At 38.8% G+C, this 21,681-nt stretch overlaps 1 protein-coding gene across 1 annotated transcript; it reads left to right on the forward strand.

Annotated features, from left to right (window-relative positions):
- Positions 1 to 243: 243 nt before the first annotated feature.
- On the forward strand, positions 244 to 17,557 carry METAP2 (methionyl aminopeptidase 2). The gene is made up of 11 exons (XM_075151455.1): positions 244 to 489; positions 1,331 to 1,432; positions 4,736 to 4,801; positions 5,144 to 5,246; positions 9,915 to 10,076; positions 11,796 to 11,977; positions 12,062 to 12,156; positions 12,240 to 12,336; positions 12,841 to 12,944; positions 15,409 to 15,524; positions 16,768 to 17,557. Exons 1-11 carry the CDS (start codon positions 321 to 323, stop codon positions 17,018 to 17,020), a joined length of 1,449 nt encoding a protein of 482 aa, XP_075007556.1. The 5' UTR covers positions 244 to 320; the 3' UTR covers positions 17,021 to 17,557.
- Positions 17,558 to 21,681: the final 4,124 nt, after the last annotated feature.

Genomic DNA, 21,681 nt, shown 5'->3' on the forward strand with positions numbered 1-21,681 from the left:
AGAGCACAGCCACGCTAGCAGCCGGCGGCCAGGCAGGCGCCTGGGCCCACGGAGAGACGGCGGGACGGCGGCAGGCAGCCGGGGGCAGCCGCTAGACCCCCTCGCCCCCTCGCAGGCCGCGCGTGCGCGCCTAAGCGGCGGCGCGCGGGGAGGGAAGGAGGCGGTAGGAAGGCCTTCCCGCGCCCTTCCGCCTCCCCTCCCTGGCGGAGTCCTCCAGCCTTCCCGGCGTGCCCCGCGCTCACCATAGAGCAGAGGGCCGGCCCTGCCGCTCGCTCTCTCTCGCTCGCCCCGTGTGTGGGAGGCGGCGCGGCCGCGGCGACATGGCGGGCGTGGGGCAGGCGGGCAGCGCTGCCGCCGAGGCGGAGAAGCACCTCAACGGCGAGCTGCCGCCGGAGCCTGAGGACAAGGACGGTGCGGCGGGGCTCGGCGCGGAGGATGGTGCCAAGAAGAAGCGCAAGAAGAAGAAGAAGGGCAAAGCGGGCCCCGCGGGTAGGGGCCGGGCCGCACCGCGCCGGGAATCTCGGCTGACAGGCCGGCGGGGCGGCCTGCCGGGGCCGCGACCCGGCAGATCGGGTCTCGTACGCGGCAGCGGGCGGCTGCGGAGGGCTGAAGGGTCCAGCCGTGCGGGGCGCGGGTAGGGTGATGGGCGCCGCCGAGGCCGCTGTCCCGGCCCGTGGCGGCCGTGTGGGCTGCGGGGGATCCCCTCGGCGAGGAGGGGGCTCACAGTTCCGGGAGGATGCCGATGCCGTTCAGCACCAGGGAAGCTGGGGCGAGGGCAGTCCTCCCTGCTCCGGTGCGCGCAGGAGAAGCCATCCCTTCCCTCATCCCCTCCTATGCCCTGAGGGGGGAAAGGCGTAAGACTGCTGCTGTAAAAGTCGTCCCGCATGATGGAGTCTCTGTACCCCTCCCAACTTCTCTCAGAGAGCCGGAGCAAGTCTGGGCAAATAGTAAAGGAACTACGGTTTGGGTTGGTTTTAGCAGACTAGCAGTTAGTGATGATCATGCTGTGCGTTTGTAATTATCTACTTCACGCCCATATTATCTCACAAGAGCAGGCTGCTATGGCAAGAGTTAGTTACCCTGGCAGAAAAAAAGTAATCAGAAGTGTCTGGATAATGATACCTTTATAGGCAAGTTTCAATAACAGTACCTGTCACTGTAGTGCCCTACAATCTTACACATTGGGTCTGCTTTAAAAAAAAAAAGCAGCATGTGCTATGGTATCTGTAGGATGAGTACCGCATAATATTTCTATAAAGTTTTGGGGGCTGTTGTTTACTAATGTGGAGCTATCCTTTTACTGTAAGTCATACTTTAATTTTACAAACAGGACAAGAAACAGATAAAGAAATGGAAGGTGCTCTTGATGATGTAGCAAAACAGTTGGATAAACAAGCACTAGAGGAGAAAGAAAAAGATGATGATGATGAAGGCAAGTGTAACTTATTTTTTCTCTTGACATTTCCAGTTTCAACTTCTTCCTAGACTCGTATTTTAACAAACCTTTACAGATGCCTTTTGGGTTTGTTTTTTTTTTTTAAGGGAGAGCTGACATGCAACTATATATACTTTTTATTTTTTTGGCAACAATTTAGCTGTCACACATGTGTATGTGTAAAAATAACAGGGATAACAGCTTTGTTAAAGCTTCTTGTTTTCAAGGATCTTATCACTGCAGGGAAATGTTTAGTTTAAGATAAGGTAAGCTATTAATCATTCTCACTTGCATTTCTGTGGTCAGTATAAATTTATGTTCCAAATTATGTCTCTTGGCTTAAAACAAAAAATACAGAGAAAATTTTAAGGGAGCATTTTAATTAATAGAAGGTCTTAGAGTCTTTACCAGTGACTAGAAACCTGTTCATCTGTAATCCTAATTTTTCATTAAAACTGAACCGGGGAGAGATTAACACAGAAGCAAGGCATACACCTTATGTGTTGCGTGTGCTATGCAGCTGATGATGTTCTAAGCATGTGCCTTGGAAGTGTCCGGTATTGAAATCCAGGCTGGATGCATCTTTTCTGTAGGAGTATCAGATGAAAATGCTGTATTTCCTTTGTTTTGATGAGTGATTCTCAATAGAAATGGACATTTGAGAAAATACATTTCTTAAGTTAGTAATTTAGTTTCCTTCTTGTGCATTAAAGTTGGCTCAGCAACCTAGAATGGTTCTTATTGTTCTGCTAAGAAATCTTCTTAGTTGACTATTGCTGGAATTCATCATTCCAGAATTTAATTTAATGAATTAGATGCAGAAGCTTAAAAAAATAAGTGTGCTGGAATATATAAAATTACAAATAAATTGATCTTTGAAGATTATTAATCTATATACAGCATCCAGTTTTATGCAATTACTTTCTGTAGAAGTATATTCTGATGGATTATTTGGTTTATGGTATATTTCAGGTTATGGAGTTGAAAGATAATTAATACAATATGTGCTCTGCCATTGTTGCAACTAAAGTAAGAAGTATTGAGGAGGATAGTGAAAACTTCTATACAATGAAAAAAAAATCTTTGAAAATTATTAGAATAGTTATAGATCCATCTCAGGAGAAATAATGTTGTTAGTCACAGATCAAGTGGTGTTCTTTTATGCTTTTTACAGTATTAGCAGTTAGTTTTACAGTATTAAAAAGTATTAAAAAAAAATGAAGTGGTGCTATCACTGAAATAATAATCTTCCTTTTTTCCACACATTAGACTTGGATGTGTTTTTAGAAAAACAATAATACTTTTGCAGAAAAATAAAAATTGCTGTAAGTTTTTTGAAAACAACTGTGTGTTCTTGCTTGTACTGGTTCTCACCACTTGCCATTTTAATTGTGTAGTTTCAGAGGTGTTGCTTAAGACATGATGCTGCATTAGATTAAAACCAATAAAATACCTATAGCCCCCCGCCTTTTTTTCCCCTTGATAAGCCCATAACTGAGTGGCCTCAGAAATGAGACCGTATACGTTTTGAAATCTGAGAGGGATTAGGAAGTGCTCTTCAGATTTCCATTGCAGTGCTAAAACATGCTGATAGATAACATTTTTGCATGATATTAGGCTAAGTTATTAAACAGCTATACCAAAATGGCTGGGGTTGGGCTTCAGTTTTGCAAAGATCTTAAATTGCTTTTTGGGTGAAAATTTTTTTCATTACCAGCTAAATAACCTGAAGACAAACAGGATATTGGTCAGGTGCAGTAGTTACGTTTCTGGCAGCACAGTTAGTCTGCAGCAGTCTTCAAGGACATGAAAGCTTAGGCCCGGTTAGTTTGGCTTGCAGTTGGCACATTCACGTGCAGTGATGTATGAAAAAGCCACAATAAGCAGATAGCAACAGCGACAACATTAAAGAAATGCTGTACTCTTTTTGCTGTTTAGGCCTAGTGTTTAAAAAAAAAAAAAATATCCCAAAATCACTTGGTGAATGAACTGGAGTCTCATCTAATTCATTTCTTGATGAATGGTTTGAGCATAGATCAAGGTCAAGAGAAATGTGGCAAAGTGACCACATTTTAAAGAAATTTATATGCGCTGTTAAGGATTTTTGGCTGCCTATGAAATATGGATTGATGGAGAATCTGGTAGGCTGGACTACATTGTAGTTACACCAGTAGTACAAGTTAAACTTGCAATTTTTTACAAAAGTTTAGAATAAGATACTTAATGCCAAAATGAGCTGGGGAGGGGCAGAGGTGACACATTACTGAAATTTGCCCCAGCTGCAGGATTACAGCAGTCACTATGGCGTAAAAATGCAGATGATGCTGACCATCATGAGAGGCTTGAAATCTAGTGACTCGAACAACTGGTCAGTGTTTTGGTTTTGTTTTTAAATAAATAAACAAATACAAGTTTCTGTATAAACGCATTCAAAATGGCAGTGCTTTGACTTGATTCTAAAAGTTCTTGCAATTTTTCTTCTTGCTTTAGATAAAAATAAATGTTCTAAATGTAGATAACTAGTACTTACCCATTTTGAAATGAACTTGTGGTTAGGTCCAGAAGGTAGTTAGATGATATCGCATCAGATAAATACTTAATTGTGTGTGGAAGTAACTAAGCGTTAAATATAGCCAAACATGAAGTCCGCAGAATTATTGTTAACTCCCAAATGTGACTGTAACATGGTGTGGCCGATTCTTGGTGCTTACATGCTGTGCTCTCTGAAAACCTCCCACTGGCACATCCCACACGCAATAGTTTTGCTCAGTGCTGGTTGTGACTTTCCCTGTTATCTCCAGATTAAACTCATCTTGACCTAAGTGCTGTCATCTTTACTTGTTTGGGTTTTTTATTTTTCCAGACGTATTAAGTTCCTTTAGCTGAAGCATCAGAAGATGGGTTTGAACCAGTAGTTCCTAGCTTTTTGTTAGCTGTTTTGTCTAATCCAGTTCTCTCTCATGCCCTCCCCCAACCCCAGGCATCTTTTTGGGTGAATTGAGAATAGAGGAATTTGAAGTAGGACTTTCTGAAAACTCTTTCCCTGAGCTGCTTTTTTTCTCTGTTCGGTGATATGTTTAAGTCATCAACTTTAGAAACTATTTTCTTAGGTCTGTGTTTTGTGTAGGGACTGCAAATGCTAATGGTTTGGTGGCAGCTTCTAGCCGTCTTTTTTTAATTCATTAAATTGTACTGTGAAAGAAGTGTTTCCAGATAGTCCAGATGGTTTTGTGTCTCATTCAAAATTCTTTGGTTCTTTAAAGTTATTTTGTGTTCACCTGAGCACTTTCTTTCCTGTAGATGGCGAGGGTGAAGGAGATGGAGCAACAGGGAAAAAGAAGAAGAAGAAGAAAAAGAAGAAAGGACGTAGGTATCAAACACAAAAATAAAGATAGACTGCATGAATATTTGGTATAAGCATGTGTAAGTGCTGTTCTTGGCAGTTGTAACAAATTTTGGGGTACCGTTTGGGTTTGTAGGCTAAGTCTGGCTGAGTCTTCTTCTTTCTGGTATCCCTGAATGCCACCTTGAGCGTCGGCTAAGTAGAGTCACATGAGGGCATTGTGACATGATGTTGTCCTGGTAGAAGCCCAAATTCTAGTAGGGGGATCTTAAATAACTTGTGCTGTTTAACTTTTATAGTTGAAATAAGATACTTAGTATTTCCAGTGTACCATATGTAAAACTTTCTTAAATTATATTCAACAGCTAAGGTCCAGACAGATCCACCTTCTATTCCAATATGTGATCTATTTCCCAGCAACATATTCCCGAAGGGAGAAGAATGTGAATACCCACCAACACAAGATGGGTGAGTGTTTTAAGCTTAAAAAATAAATGCTGTCATGTGGATGTGCTGAATTGCAAAACTGTTAATGTACAACTAAATGGACAAAGTGAGTTGTAATATGCCTTTTTCCCTTTTTTTCCCCTCTTCCCCCCGCCCCCCTCCAACTGGATCATCTAAGAACTTGATGAATAGAAGTCTTCAGGCCAGAAATGTTCCTTCCTCCCTACCCTTTTAATTAAGATATAACCTGTATGAGCAGAATTACCATGAGGCAGGGGACCTTGAGACCCTGGGGACCAACAGGATTTCAATAGGCAGCTTGTAAGAAAAATATAGTCTGTATTAGAACTGAGTGAAGGTTTAAAATTTAGGGAGATGAGACACTGTTATGCAGCACTTTTGGGGCGCATCTAGATGTCAACTTCTTGGTTTTTTTTTTTTATTATTTTTTCATAGAGACATGTCAGTCTCAGAGTATGAGACAGTTTAGTTTAAAAGCCGAAATGGTACATTCTGCACTTTGCTTCTCTTTGTCTGTATGAATATATAGTTATTATAACCTAAACTGTTTTTATAATTCATAGTGAAGTGGGAATAATGTACAATTTTTACTAAACAAGCAACAGCTTCTAGTGGTTTACTGGAACAGAGATCTGCATCCTTATGTTTTCATAGGGTACTATTATTTCCTTATGCTTTGTTAGGAACTAGGATATACCACCTTGAGTGAGTTTTCTGATTTTTTCATACATGAAGTCTTGTGGAAGGTCATGTTTTACTTGGGGGCAGGGTGGGGGGAGGCAGGGAATGGAATTAGCTTGAATTGCATGAAAATCTGAAAGAAAAGACCAAATATTACTGAAAACTTCCCAGGAAACTTTGAATCAAAACTCTGAAAAAATAGTTTAAACTGAAGGGAGGTTGGGGAGTAGATAAATACTTATGTTTCTGAAAGCATTGTTTAGTTTTCAGTGACTTTTTTTCAGAATCAAATTACTTGGAAACATTTATTGGTTGTTTAAAGTCAATGCCTCTTTCTCCTAGAGTGTAAGCATCATAGTTAAGAGTCTAGTACATCCTATAAATTGTGTTCAGATAGTCACAGATAATATGGTTTCATTTTTATGAGATTAAAATTTGGTTTTGAGGAAGCCTTTTTTTTTTTAATGACTTCAATTGGATCACAAGGTGTGCTCATATTTATTTATAAATCACTGCCTTGTTTGTATGCACAATATTAGCATGCTAATGAAGGACTTTCACAGAGTGGTCCTGATGGGCTGATCCAGAAGTGATGCTTTCATGCTTGAGTTAAGTGTTTGTCGGTATGTGCATATGCCACGTTCAGAAGGACGTGATTTAAGCAATCCAGGAAATTAGATTATAAATATCTTAAGCATGTTCATAGTTAATTAACAAATGACACACTATTTTTACACCTCTGTTACGTATCCAGCTATTGAAGATTAAACGTTTTACTCTGGGTTCGCTACTATTCATTTGAAAGGAAAAAAAAACACAAACCAACAAAACCAAACTACCTTTTCTAACAGAATGTAAGTGGGGCATCTTTTCTGCACCAAGAATGTTCTGCTATGGAAGAAGAATATACTCTTCTAAGGAAGCTGAAATAGTTTCTTTATATAATTTGCTTACGCAAATACATGCTTAGTTTTGTTCCTAATTTAAATATTTAACTCTTATGATGCTACTTTAGCATTTCGTAACATAAGCAGCTACTTAAATTAGTAGCTGACATGAATGCTTGGGTATTTCCTATTCTGAATAATAGTTTCATTTTATATATTGGTGAAACATTTTTGTGCCGCTTCTCTAATTCATGCTGAGGTCAGTAGGGTTTTGTCTTTGATTTTTTAAAGAGTTGCACTTCTAATCTTAACTCTTGATGTCACATGCTTTCTAAACGTACCTCTCATCAACCTAGAATAGTGTATTTTGCGCAGGAAGTTGAACTAGAAGTGGGTATCATTCAATTTTCAGGGGAAAAAATTGCAGAGAATCAGTTGTTCTTCTATAGACAACAGACTAACAGCTTTAATATTGTTATATCTTGAGTATTTAGTTCTGTTTGAAGGCTTGTTTTTTTTATTGAAGACACCTGAAATTGAAATGATGTGACAGGGAGGGTGGAAAAGCTATAAGCAATATTTCATGATACACTGATTTTGTTAAAGTGGGATTAAGGAATTCTTGTCCCTGCCTGCTAGCTTCTGCCGCTGTGCTGTTATCTGGGTTAAAATAATCCGGGGAGTTATCTTCTGGAATTCTTATCTCTGATCACTAAAATCTAGTTTACAGCACAATCCTATAAAGATTTGTACTAGTGAAAACTGAGGCTATGAACTGGAGTGAAAAGATGTGAACAAGTGGCTGGGAGCAAGAGGTGAAGTTCTTAAGCTGATTCATGTGGTAGCCAGCACATTAGGAAACTGTCCTTGGAAAAGCTTGCTAGCTCATGTACCTGTCGGAGGATTTGATGTTTGGTGTGAGACCTTTATCTGATCAATTGATTTGATCCTGAAGTGCTTAGGCTCGAGCAGGATTTCTTGTCACATCTTTTCCTGAGCTCCCAGGTGGCAGTGATGCAGATTTGGCAGCAAAATGCTTTGGGTCTGATACAGTATTTTTAAATGGGGAGGCTATTTTGTCCCCCAGTTGTCTTGCATGGAGGTATGCAAATGCCGAAATACAGCAGGATAGAGTGAGGACGGCTTTCTTCCAGTTTGCTGGAGTTTGCACTTAAGCCTGTGACTGATGGCAGAGCAGCTGCCCAGACTCTGTCAGCAGCTCTTGCTACCAGAGGGTGTTCCCTGCTGGAATCCAGAGCAGTCTGAAAGGATCCTCGAGTCCCTCTCCCCACTGCTTTTCTGCAGTACACCTTCTCCATCTTCTTGTGCCATGACTACTGTGCTGGCAGTAGTCTGATTTCCAAGTACAGTAAGGAGGCTTGGGTGTTGCAGCCTGTTGTTTTTTGTTTTTTAGGGTTTTTTTTGGTGGAATTTACCAGTGTTAAGGCAAATTCTAAGAGTAGCATGCGTGATGCTTGCTATTGGAGCAAGAAAACTGCTCAGAAAAGTAAGCACGGGATTTTTCCTTTCTACTGTTGTTACTTTATCTGAAAAAGAGGAGGAAGTTCAAGGGAAACAAGCAAAAGAGTCTCAAAATATTTGGATCCTCTGGTCATCCTGAGAAAAATTTTATGGAATAGCCTGTTATTCTTCTTTATCTTTTCAACTCCGCTTTAGGATTGCAGGCCTCTTAACACTGTATAAATACTCTGTTCAAAATGCAGCAAAATTGCAGGGCATAGTCTCTTGGCTCACTCATACCTGTTTTTTGGCTGTGAAGGAAACTCTTAGGGTGGAGCCAAGTTACATGTCTATGAAACGGGTAAGTAGCTACACTTTTGGATTTCAAAAAATAATCCTTTAACTCTGCATATTCAGTTGTTTGCTTAGAATCGGCTCACATACATAAAGGTAAAAGTTAATTTCTAAATTTGGAAACTTTGGCATAGTTCAGCATCTTTGGTCCATCTTGTCCATGATCCCTTTTCTTTCATGACCCACCTACCAGGATGTGCAGCTGTGTATTGGTTTTAGTAGTATTTGTCCTGCATAGTATATACAGAGTTCTTCGAGTTATCACTAGGTTTTTTTGCCCTAGTGATAACTTAGTCATTACAGGGCTCCAGCTTCATCATTGGAAGGGTATCTCTACTTTGTAGTCAGAAGAGTTGTCTTGTGGTTAAGTTCTGCAGTTGCTGGAGTGCTTCGATTACTTTTTTTTTTTTTTTTTTTTTGCTTTCTTGGAACCTTAGTTGTATGGTTTCTTGCATAATAAAAAATATTCAAAACTAATCTTATATTTAGTCTTATATTGAAAATTATTCTTGTATTTGTTCTATGAACCTACCAAAGAGCCAAAATGATTGTTGTTCTCCTGGAACAAATGTTAATTCACCATCCAGCAAATTTAGAAGGTAACTTCCTGGCATGTGTCATAGTTACTATGCACTGTGTTAGGTGTTATTACCTAAATATTCTGGGGATGAGTGAAAGTAATACTGGAACTGCAAGCTCTTAAATTTTGAAGGAGCTTATTGTCTCTGTGTCAGTAACAGTTTCTGGGCCAAGTAGCTACATTACAGTGCTGAGATTCTTCTCCATACAGGAAAAGCACTGCCTGAATGAGTAAGATTGTGCAAAAAATAAACTTTTTGCATGAGCAGAGCACGTTGCCCTGTTAAACTCAAGGTAGAATTGCAGGCATTCATGTGAATTTCATATACCTGTTATGTCTTTTTGAAAAGTATTATGCATCCTGCAAGCGCACGGCTTCTCTGGGCTTTTGGGAGGGTTGGGAGGTAAGGCTTTTGAAAATGTAAGGGGATAATATGATTCATGGTCTAACCGAGTTAAATTTCTATGTATACACAATTATTTTTTTGTTGCAATGTTACTGCATTTTACAGGTGCCTGTCTGTGGTGCTGATAGATTTTTATAAGCTTCCTTTATTCTGAAGGTTTTATAAATCGGGATCTTTTCTGTTGCACAGGGGAATGTAGGCCTGACTGGTTAATAAATGCTTTGCAGGCTTTAGATAGAAGTTGTAATGAGTACTGTGATTATAGTAACTTTTCATGATGCACTTTATGTATTTTGAAGGCGAACTGCTGCTTGGAGAACAACTAGTGAAGAAAAGAAAGCACTAGACCAAGCCAGTGAGGAAATCTGGAATGATTTTCGGGAGGCTGCAGAGGCACACAGACAAGTGAGGAAATATGTTATGAGCTGGATAAAACCTGGAATGACAATGATAGAAATCTGGTGAGGACACAGATCTTCTCAAAGACCTCTGCTGTAGATTTTTCTTCTTTCTCTAGAGGGGGAGGGATTTAGTCTCAATTTTGTGTGCTTAATTGACTGTGTCACGGGTGTTGGGGTGATTTCCGTTTGAAGTATGCAACCAGTATCCCCAATTATTTCCTATAAGTTTCCTCTTACAACATATTCTTAGCTTATGCAGCTTTCCAGGGCCTGGGATTATACTGAATTTCAAACTAAGCTTTCAGTTATGTTAACTTATTTTGAGCACGTGCTTGATTTGAATGTTCTGTGCCCTGGCTGCTGTTGCACATAAGTTCTGCAAGCAGTGCTGAGAGAAGCAGCAATAGCGGTAGTAAACATCCTGGCTTTTGCCAGAATTGTCAGTGAAATGCTATGCGGCGAGCAGTGCAGGTGCAGTCTGAGGCTGGGAGTGGGCAGAGAGGCATAAAACAGCATGGCTGTGTACTCAGTCCAGGGCAGGAAGATTTTTGTCTATATTTAGTCTTCACTGACTGATGTTTCTGGAGAAACACAATGGTTTTTTGTGGTGTTCTCAGTTGATAATCCATTTGCTCAGTTATTTCTTAAGATAAACATGAGTTTGATTGGGGTAAAGTTTAAAGAAATAATCACCCTGGACTGATGCTCTTGACTCTTCCAACTATTCCTTTTTCTATTCTTCAGTGCATCTAGAGTGAATGTCTACTGTCCAAGTACTGCACTGATCCAGGACAGTTTAGCTTCCAAAATCAGGTGTTTTCAGCCTGGTATGACTGAGGACTGTGCTGACAAGAGTAGGATAGTTAGAAAGCTAATCAGATCCCCAAGGTAACTGTGTAAGGATAACGGAAAAAAATAATACACCATCAGGGAAAGTGGAAGGAAGACAGCTGCCTTAATAATCACTAGTCTGGCTGAAACAAATCTGTCATACTGAATTATACAGTTTGACTGTTACAAGCAATAATTTCTTCAAAACATGACTTTTCTTCTTAAAGTACCTCAGGCTATGGGGACTCTCTCCTTTTCCCAGATTGCTCTGAGTGAATAGCTTGCTTAAATAAAATGAGAGTATGGCGCCCTGATGTGAGCTGCAGTTTACATCATTCACTGCCACTATAGGAGTATGCACTGGAGGACATGTATCTCTAGTTTTCCAGTAACTAACAGCTTGAGAGTAGACAAAAACCAAGAACAAATGCTAGTCTTGTAAGGTTTTATTTTATCACAGTTATCGCTTAAATTAAAAAAATATTGTTATCCTTCTTTAATTAGAAATTTTTTTATAAGTGAGAGGACTATACCATTGCTTTTTTTTTTCCTCTCCTTTTAAATCCCAGTAATTGAGAAAATGGATTTAGTTTGCCTAAACTTTAGTTGTATAACCTCTGCTGCTCAGGAAGAATGGGTTAAATGTAGCTTGTGAAGGATGGATATTTTAAATTTGAAGTAAAAACACTAGTGAAGTATTCAATTTTGCTCAAGAAAGGGTAGAAGAAACACCACCAAGAACTGAAGATCGTTATGTTGTACTTATGTTTTCCAGTCTAGGGTCTCCTTCTAGTTAGCATACAAGTAGTTTAAGATTTCAAATTAAAACATTTGCTTGAATATTTTCTGAGGTTTTGTTCTTGCATTGATTTATTTGAAGTCGTCATAAGAAATATTAATGACAGCTGTCACATTCTTTTTTTCTTCTCCCTCCCCTCTGCCTTTTAGTGAAAAACTAGAAGACTGCTCACGTAAGCTGATAAAGGAAAATGGTTTAAATGCAGGTCTTGCATTTCCTACTGGGTGCTCTCTGAATAATTGTGCCGCCCACTACACTCCCAATGCTGGAGATCCAACAGTCCTGCAGTACGATGATATTTGCAAAATAGATTTTGGGACACATATTAGTGGTTAGTTTTCATTTATGAATTAAAACTTTGAGAACATTCTTCAGTGCAAAGACTATGAAGCTAATTAACTTCTGCTGATTTCAGGTCGTATTATTGACTGTGCTTTTACAGTCACATTCAATCCAAAATATGACAGACTATTACAAGCTGTAAAGGATGCCACAAATACTGGAATAAAGGTATGATCATTATGTAAGTCATTTACCAAGGCTTTTATAGTAAACTTTGCAATTATTTTCCATTTATATTTGCACTTTTTCAGTGTGCTGGAATAGATGTACGTCTCTGTGATGTGGGGGAGGCCATACAAGAAGTTATGGAGTCTTATGAGGTTGAAATTGATGGCAAAACATACCAAGGCAAGTTCTTTTCTTTATATAAGGATAGTTGCTCTTAGAGTACATATATTTGTACAAATATTGATTTATTTGTATCATATTGAAAAGACCTCTGTACTAGAAGTATGGTATGAGTGACTTGCATAAATACGTGTTTCTGGCTGGCTTGCCATTCCTCTAGAGGAATGTTCTTGGCTTATCCTTTCCAGTATTGTATCTTTAACAGATAAGGTGAAGGCTAAGCAACCGTTTCAAAATGTACAAATTATTTGATACCTGCTGTTTGGCTTTATTAATAAATTGTTGGAGTTGCTAGTCTTTAATAATGAAGTCTTGATATAGCATACAAAACTAACTCGTGTCTTGGCTGGAATTTGTACAAGATGTGTGGGTAGTTTTGTGTTTAGTTCCTCTGCACTATGATGAGTCACTGTTATACTTCCAGTATGAGCTAACAAACCAAATTGCTTTAAAGGGTTTAACATGTTAGAAAATTGCCTGTAATGTTAATGTTTTCTTCAAAAGTGAAACCAATTCGCAATTTGAATGGACACTCGATTGGGCCATATAGGATACATGCTGGAAAAACGGTGCCCATTGTGAAAGGAGGAGAAGCCACAAGAATGGAGGTAAATTGAGTTCTTAAATCTTTCTGTTAAGTTTCCCCAACTGTCACTGCAAGAATAATATTTCCTGTGCAGTCATAATGTGTGGTATTTGTGATCCTGGTGGATAATAGCAGCAGAGGAAAAACTTTGCTGTACTTTGTAGTGTTCCTGTAAAGGAGTGATCACTCTTGTTTCATCTCAGCAGCTTCTCCATTTAGCCCTGGAGTGTTCCAGTATCTAACACTTTCTGAAATTGAAGCCTTGGAACCCTGCTATTTAAAAAAAAAACAACCCACCAGCAAACAACAACAAAAAAACCCCTTTGAAATCTGAATGGCCTTAGTGATGCTTACAGAAGCTCTTGCATATTTATTTCTCAATGTGTATGTGTTACTTAAATGCAGTGTTGGAATGTTGCACTTAGGAGCAGGGAAAAGGACAGGAATTCAGATTTTGGGGTGAACTTGAGGGACCACAGTTTTCCTGAAAGATGTCTGGACTTGCCAGTCATTCACACTTCCTTTGTTTGTTCACTCTGTAATTAAAAAGACAAAATAATAATCTTCTCTTGCTCAGGTAATTCTTGAGAAATATTGCTGTGGTGGTGTAGCTTTGGATGACTTTTTGCAAGTACAGTTAGATATGATATCTGTCTTGAAAAGCTTCCAGTTCAGTTTTTCTTTGCAGATTCAAAATAATTAAGCATATTTCTAGTTAATGTGAGAGGCTAGATGAAAGATGTTGTTTGAATAGCATTTTGGAGCAGGGGAAGAGAAATTGCTGCTGTACATGATGTGGCAAACTATGCCAATTGGAAAGGCAGTATTAAAATATGTAACCTGAGATTTAGCCACTATTTTGATGTAAGCTTGTGTTCTAACAAGATAAGAAGGCTTATTTAAAAGATTGTTAATGAGATAAGAAGCTTTTAATTTCATTCTAAGCCTGATCACTGATCAGCAATGATCACTAGTAAGCCTATCAGAGTAAGTAAGACTTCTAAGAGCTGAATAGGGACAGGTGTGGTCTGGACAGGATTGTTTTTTGAGGTAGGCTCACTCTCATCACCCAAAACTTAATTGTTGATCACCTTGTTAATGATGTGAGCAAAAGACAAAGTTTTAACTGTCATCTATAGGAGCGTGCAAAGGGATTAAAGAGTATTGGAAAAGGAAGGTAGAAGAAGCTTGTGTGCCCTTCTTGTTTTAGCTTAGTGAATGGTTAGGTCTTGTATATCATCCATCATCAGTATATTACTAGTATAAAACTTAAATGTTCTTTAAGCAAATCTTACTTAAAGATTTCAGAGCTTTGAGATTGTTTTAACTGAACATCCAGACACTGGGGAGAAGACATTTTTTAATTTCTTAAGCTTCTGTAGGTTACTTAGGACACAATCCTACATCGTTAAAGACACTGAGTTTTGCCAATGAAGAATGTGGAGCATAGCCAAGCTCTTGCTGTACTGTGCTAATTATAGTATCAAACTGCAATCCAATGAGTTTTTTGTGACAGAGAGAAATACAGCCTGTGACGATCCTTACTCTGAAAAAGTGGGTGTAAAGTGAATTTTTTTGTGGCATTGTGTGGGGTGTTTCGTGGTTTTGTGGTTTGGGTTTTTTTGTTTTTTGTTTTTTTAAATGAAATCAGTTGAATATTCAGGGCCGTCTTTAAGAGTTTGTCTTGAATTTGAAGCCTGTGTTACTGCTTTTCATATGGCTTCTTATTTTTGGGTTGTGACTTTCAAAGTAGTTTAATAAACTGAAAAACCCAGCTCCCGCTGTCCATTAATGTTTGATGCCCTATCTTGTTAAGTCCCTTTCACAGTCCTACTGTTAAGGATATGTGAATGCACTTGGCAGAAATGAGTTTATATAATGGCATTTCAGTATGTTCTTGGCTAGAATTTTGATAATGCCCTTGCAGATATATATCACCTTCATTTCTTGAAGAAATTCATCTTGTGGAGTGGAAATGAGCAGGTTAAGGGTTTATACTAGCAGCTGTTACCAGAAATTGGGCAGAAAGTTCTTCAGTGCAGTAAGTCTCTGTAATCAACATCTATTTGCTATGTCTAAACTATACGTTTGCTAGGACTTCTGTCTGAATAGCAAGGGAGAATTACTTCCAGTTAGCAAATGTTTTGCAGCAGAACGTAGTTTCTTAGCTATGTTAGATGTATGCTTTGACAATGTTTTAACTGCAATGACTTTGAGAAATTTTGACTAGAAACATGCTGATATTTATGGCTTGAAACAAATAAAATGGTACTAACAAAAATAGCTGATGATTTGGAGATGTCTGTAACTTTACTGTGTGAAATCTCCGTATTGAATTTTTTTCTACATTGATTTTGGTGATTGAATTTATTCACATTTAATTACTTGTATTCAGAAGTTGTAATACTGAGATCATTATATCAGGATGGCCCAATGTCACTTATTTTCATATTGCAACATGTTCCCTTTCTTTTTTGTCTCCTTAGGAAGGTGAAATATATGCTATAGAAACCTTCGGTAGCACAGGAAAAGGTGTTGTTCATGATGATATGGAGTGTTCTCATTATATGAAGAACTTTGATGTTGGACATGTGCCAATAAGGTTGGATTTTGTTGTTGTTTTTTGTTGGTATATTGTGCTAGAGCTACCACCCTCTTAGGGTTCAAATTTGATACAACGTAGGTTCTTCACTAATTAATAAGGCTCTCAGAGGACTTGAAGGGTGGTGTTAGCAATGCTCTTGTTGTGAAATATGCTCTGGTTGTAAATCTGGAGCAATATGGAATTATTCCAAAGAATCTGGAAATGGAGAAAATACATTATGTCTTCAGAAATCTAGGTTGTTTTTTAACAATCTTCCTATCATTAGTAATTTTTTATAATTAATTATATATAGATTATGTTTGTATATTAGTCTATATGGTAAACGTATAGGTTTTTTTTTTAAGTCAACATCTGTATTATGGTTGTGTGCCACAATCTTTGTCTTAGTGCTGTTCCCAGAATATATCAAACTATTCATGTCATCTGTTTTGTTTGTATGGATATTTTGTGGGTTTTAAGTTATTGTTTCAACATATTCCTGTAAATGAAATAGATTATTAATTTTCAGTTTTCACTGGGATTGCATTTTGGCATTTCTAGGAGTGCAGCATATTTTCTGAAGTGAAGGTTATTATGATTAGAAACATAGCAGGCAGACATGCTTTTCCAGATAGTTCTATTTTGTCTCCATAGAACAATCTAGTAATATGAAAAAGGCGAGGGGGTGGAGAATTAGCCTACGGGTTGGAAAGGAACTGCTTATGTTTGGAAATAAGTTTATTTCTTAGCAGATCTATAAATCTCCAATTTTTATGCTTATATATGTAAGAAGGATGAATAAAAAGCTTACCAAGTATTTGACTTTGGAAGTAAAACTTCGGAGTTTTAAGCCAACAAGCTTACGCTTAAATCAGCTCAGATTATTAACCCCTTTGGATCAGGAAGTATTCTGTTTTTCTTTATAAAATGAATCGTCCTTTATCATCCAAGAGAATGATTCCTGTCACTGCGTTTAGTTTTGCTTGCATAGTTAGATGCAGGTATGTTCACAATCTAACTTCTGCTATTTGAAATGGATGTTTGGCAGCATTCAGATTTGTTTAGAAGGGTATCTTTTTGCAGGAGGAAAATGCATTTTCTTTTGTGAACAGAATACCTGATTGATGTAGAAGGACTTCCCAAGATGTCTTAAAATACCTTGAAATCTAACCTTTTTCTTAATTGGTGTGGTTTATTTCTGTAGTGAATGCTTGCTGGTGATACCTCTTTCTTCTCCAACATGTTTTTCTTTTTTCTGCAGGCTTCCAAGAGCAAAACACTTGCTAAATGTTATCAATGAAAACTTTGGTACTCTTGCCTTCTGCCGGAGATGGCTCGATCGCCTGGGAGAGAGTAAATACCTAATGGCATTGAAGAACCTGTGTGACTTGGGTATTGTGGATCCATATCCTCCCTTATGCGACATTAAAGGCTCATACACAGCACAGTTTGAGCACACTATACTGTTGCGCCCAACGTGCAAGGAGGTTGTCAGCAGAGGAGATGACTACTAAACTCAAATCCACCTCAGCACCTTTATACTCTAGGCTTTGTTGGAACATACTATACCAGAATTAATTTGCAACATATTGTCTGTTTTAACAGTGGACTGATGTAATACTTTCCATATTTGGAAAGGAAGGAATTTAATCAAAGGCAAGTCTTCTAATGTAACTAACCAAGGAAAAAGCTTTCAGGCCTTTAGAAATATTTCAAAAGTTACTTATTTTTTCTGTTCAGGGAAATACGTGCTATAAAGCTCAATTTTTAGTTTGGAATGAGTTATACATTTTGTTTTGAACATTTATGATAAAAGATGCTTTTCAAATATTTATATTACCATATTCCTACTTGAATGCTTTGAATGACTACACCTGATTTCTGCGCCCAAGTCCTCTATGATATTGCCTTTTAAACTTCCTGGAATCCATTTTGTAAAAAATAAAGACAAATTTTCAGATCTAAAAATATATATACTTTTTCGAAGTCTGGTTATGATTCTGGTCAGGAGTCTGCTGGGAAACCGCTCTATTAAATATTTTACAAACTTGCTTTGCCATGTCTTGTCTTGAAACTGGACCTGTCTTACTCTTAATATGAAACTTTGCCTTTTATTGCTTATTCAAATAGTCTTGTCAGTGCTGGGATACAGGACAAGAAGTCATCAACTGTTTGCAGGACAGAATGTGACTTCAGTAGAGATGCGTGGTGTGATTTGTTTTTGAGAGTGCCAGTCTTCCGCTTAGACTTCAGCTGTATTTGGAACATGTCAAACGCTTAAGTACATGTTAGGTTGGACAAGTTGTGGGGACAATGAAAACATGAATTTATTTTGGAGTGTTGGAAGTTCTTCCATACAGGCAAACTAGTCTGGAGTATTTGATGTTTTCTTGACATAAGAGGTCATTATCTGTCTTCCCACTGCAGTGAATCTGATTGGTGAATCTCATTTGTAAAGGTGAATTAAATCCCGTGGCTCTTCAGGCCTAGATGCCAGATGTCTTCCAGTGCTATATATTTACCTCATGACTCCCATATTAAAATCTTACGTAGTTACTGGTAACAAAAACAACAGCTTCTTTAATAGGTCACTAACAGTGCCTTAAACTGCCTAGGAGACAGAGGCACTTCACTTCCTCCTTTATAGTGACAGCATGTGTTTATTTATAGAGGAGTTCATATTAATTTAGAAATATCAGTTCTTTCCCCCTCTGTCTTCAGATAAAAGCTGCAGTTTGTCCTTTAAAATTCCGGTATGTGAGCTGCAGTTTAGAGGGGAGCAGTGTTATGTACTGCCCACAGTTTAAAAATAGATGTTGGTGGGGTTTTTTTTCCTGTTTGTAAGTATTATTTAAACTTAGTACTGCTTGTAGAAATGGATTTAATAGGATACTGAAATGTGTATTTCTACTGTTGCTGTTTGGGAGTCTTGGCATCCCAGCAATGAATTTTAAGTAATTTATGCAGCTGTGTGGGCATGTGTGTCTCAGCTTCCAAACAAGCAGTAGCTAGTGTATGTGCTTGTGCATTGCAAAGGAAGAACTGGCACTTGAAAGCATCTGTAATGAACAGGGTAGAATTAATGGTTTCCAGCTCACTTACCCTATTTTGGTAACGAGCCTGGTTACTACAAATTCTGCTAGAAACAAGTAAGACAAATATGCTTTGGTTCTCAGCCTCTTACCCACTAATTCCAGACTTTTCTGTCTATAAAGATAGCCGGTTAGTAGCTTAGTGGCACTTGATACTGTTCCTACAGCTTAAGGCGTTTTTATCTTCACTGATGGTTACTTCAAGAACACTTAGTATTACAGATCAATGATTTGTTTTCCTCCCTTTGTCTTTTCTTTTACCTGAACATAATAGGAAGATCCAGACTAGCAGAGCTACCTTGGACTATGGGCTATTCTTTTAACTTCTTAACTTACTGGCTGCTTGCTAATTCACATATGGAAGCTGATAATCATGCATAACAAATTGTGGAGGAAATGCCTCAGAAAAATACTTGCAGAACATGACGATTATTTGTTGCCACTAAATTTAATCAGGTTTGTCTGGACACACGCTTCCTGTGCTGCTGACCATCCTGCATTTACACCTGTCAGTATAGAAGGCAAGCCCTATTTCCACCTCCTTCTTGCACCTTGCATTTAAAAAAAATAATATAAATTCCTCTACTGCTTTCATGCTCTTTAGGCTGCCTTTTCCTGTTGCTGTAAGTGTAGTTATTAAAGTCCTGGCCATGCTGTCTGATAACTGGACCATACTGTCTTGTCACTTGACAAAGCCAAAAGTTTATCAAAGACTTTTGAGACAGATATTGAAGTCTGTCTTCCTCAAATACCCAGGAGATGGGGATCATCTTGTTTCTCAAGTATGTGCAGCACCAGAAATGGTAATAGTTTTTGCAGAGAGTATGTTTATTAGAGGTGCCATAGAGTTTGGAACCTACTTTGCAGGGTTTTTCCTTCATGCAGACATGTCATTACAGAATGTACAGCTTTACTTCGTATGATCTGTCCTTTTGATGAAGGTATGGCCTAAGATTTTCCTAACCAGGAGACTAATTTTAGACTCAAACAACATGTTCTCCTCTTAGATGTGGGTTTTTTTGTGTTTTGTTGTGGTTTTTTTTTCCGCTCCCTGCTTTTTGATCACCTGCTCGAGTAAGTCTCCAACCTAATTAAGTCTTCTGTTAATTTCATGGAGCCTTGTACTAGTTTTCTGAATGTAAAATGGCAAAGTTCCTTTGTCTTGTGTTCAAGTGCATTAGCAGCCCCCTAACGCAGTGCATGTGCTCGCTGGGGGCAGCAGGCGCCGTCAGCTTGCGGGAGCCTTTCCCAGGCTGTTGAAATGTTTGAAGCCTGCCCCCTCTACCTGTGGGAAAGCAGCAGGATGAGGCAGAGACGTGACTGCAGCTTGCAAAAGCAAAGCGAACTTGACTTTGTCCCAAGCCGAAAAGCTCTATTGCATTAAGAGTTTAGGTGAAAGCTTCTAGCAGTTGCCAAGAAAGCAACTGCCTGCAGCAAACGGCGCGCGCTGGAGCTGCCCTGGTGCTTCCCCTTGGGCAGCATGCCCCTCGGCTGGAGCAGGGCGCCGGACCGCACAGGGCGGGAGGCCCGAGTCGAATGCCTTCTGCAGCCTGGGACGGGGAAAACGGGGCTGGTGGAGACAAACGCAGCCAGCCATAACGTGGAAGTCTTGCGTGGAGGGATGGGCTTGGTCATCTTTGTTTCTCAAAGCTGCTGCAGCATGGGTACTCTGTGGAAAAGCAAAAATTTTCTTAAAACTAGAAGGGCTTTCCTTCTAAAGGATAGATTTTACTGCTTTTACTTGAATCGGAGGTAGTAGTATTCAACGTCACAGGTCTCCTGTTTAAAAACGTCAGCTTGTGTGTTGATGGTAGATTTCCTTGGAGTTTTGCACTTCACATTTTGGCTTAAAAATACCACCTTACTAGAAGGATCAGGGTTTTCCCTTTTTAGTGGCAGATTTTATTAAAAATGGAAATAAACTTGGTGCTAAGAAGCAAGTGTAAGGTATATCCCTAGGGACGTACTCTTCCACTTCAGACTCTAGCCTGTGGAATAATGAAGCAGTTCTAGCACTAGCTTCGCAGAAGCTGCTGTGTAGCAACCTGGCTTGCACGGGAGCAAGTGTGAGTATTAACTGTAACTTTCCAAAGAGGAGGCCGAAATAGGGCATCTGGGGAGGGAGATAAAGTTGCTGTTCTAGTGAGAAAACAGCTGTTGCGTCTTCCAACTTCTTTGTGTCATGTTACCTTCAGTAAATTAAAATAGTATTACCTAAAAGTACAAAACCAGAGTAAGATGGTGTCATGGAAAGTTAATGATGCGATGTGTAAACATGACTGGAATTTGTTCATTTGATTTTTACTGGTGGTGTTTGGAGATAGAGGAACTTTGCCAAATCCTACTTACTTCAAATATTTTTCTTACAGGACGTAAGAAGAGAGTTAGGCTTTTTATAGTTAATCATTTGCCAGGATTTTGCACTTCCAGCTTGTTGGTACTCGGCATTCTGTGGAACATCAATCAGCTGTCTGTAAACAAAGGCAGGCAGTATATTTTCTTAAGTCCATTCACAAAATAATGTTTCTGCCAAATGGTTTTATGAAGGTGTGTTTAGAGATAAAGACCATGTAATTTGAGAACAGCATAGCATGCTTTGAAACAAGATGTTATTTTTAGATGAATTTTTTCAATAGTATGTTTTTTCTACATGGATTCAGAAGGCAGTTCTGTTTTTACAAATTGAAATGTTTGAGTACCTTTAAAGTAAATGAAAAAATAATTAGACAACTGCGCTGTGACTCTTTCAGGATATTTGATTTGTGTTTTTGTCATAACAGCCACCCAACTCTTGTAACTAAGGTTAAAAGTCATAGATTTTAGCTTTGCTTTTATACTGATGCTGACTTCTCTCTTGTTTTGCAAAGCTACAGTGCTTTTAAAAAAAAAAAGCTGTGTAGACTAGTCAGCAGTTAAGATGAAGAGTAAGCCTTTTGCCTAGTTGTTTTTGAGCTTTAGATGTCTGCTTTCCCAGTTTTTTAAGTTAAATTTTTTTCTCAGTAAGGCCAAATCTCTGAATCCCTGAAATTGGAGAGAGCTGTATAGACACCTTATTTACCACTAGATAAAAGTGAAGACATATA

Source organism: Calonectris borealis, chromosome 1 (assembly GCF_964195595.1).
Source record: "Calonectris borealis chromosome 1, bCalBor7.hap1.2, whole genome shotgun sequence".
Lineage (NCBI taxonomy): Eukaryota > Metazoa > Chordata > Aves > Procellariiformes > Procellariidae > Calonectris > Calonectris borealis.

What these genes read in the sequence shown, in the direction of transcription:
- METAP2 (XM_075151455.1), top strand. Translation starts at nt 321, where the DNA reads ATGGCGGGCGTGGGGCAGGCGGGCAGCGCTGCCGCCGAGGCGGAGAAG. An exon ending in GGGCAAAGCGGGCCCCGCGG is followed by an intron (nt 490 to 1,330) that starts GTAGGGGCCGGG and finishes TTTTACAAACAG; the next exon opens with GACAAGAAACAGATAAAGAA. An exon ending in GAGAAGCCACAAGAATGGAG is followed by an intron (nt 12,945 to 15,408) that starts GTAAATTGAGTT and finishes TTGTCTCCTTAG; the next exon opens with GAAGGTGAAATATATGCTAT.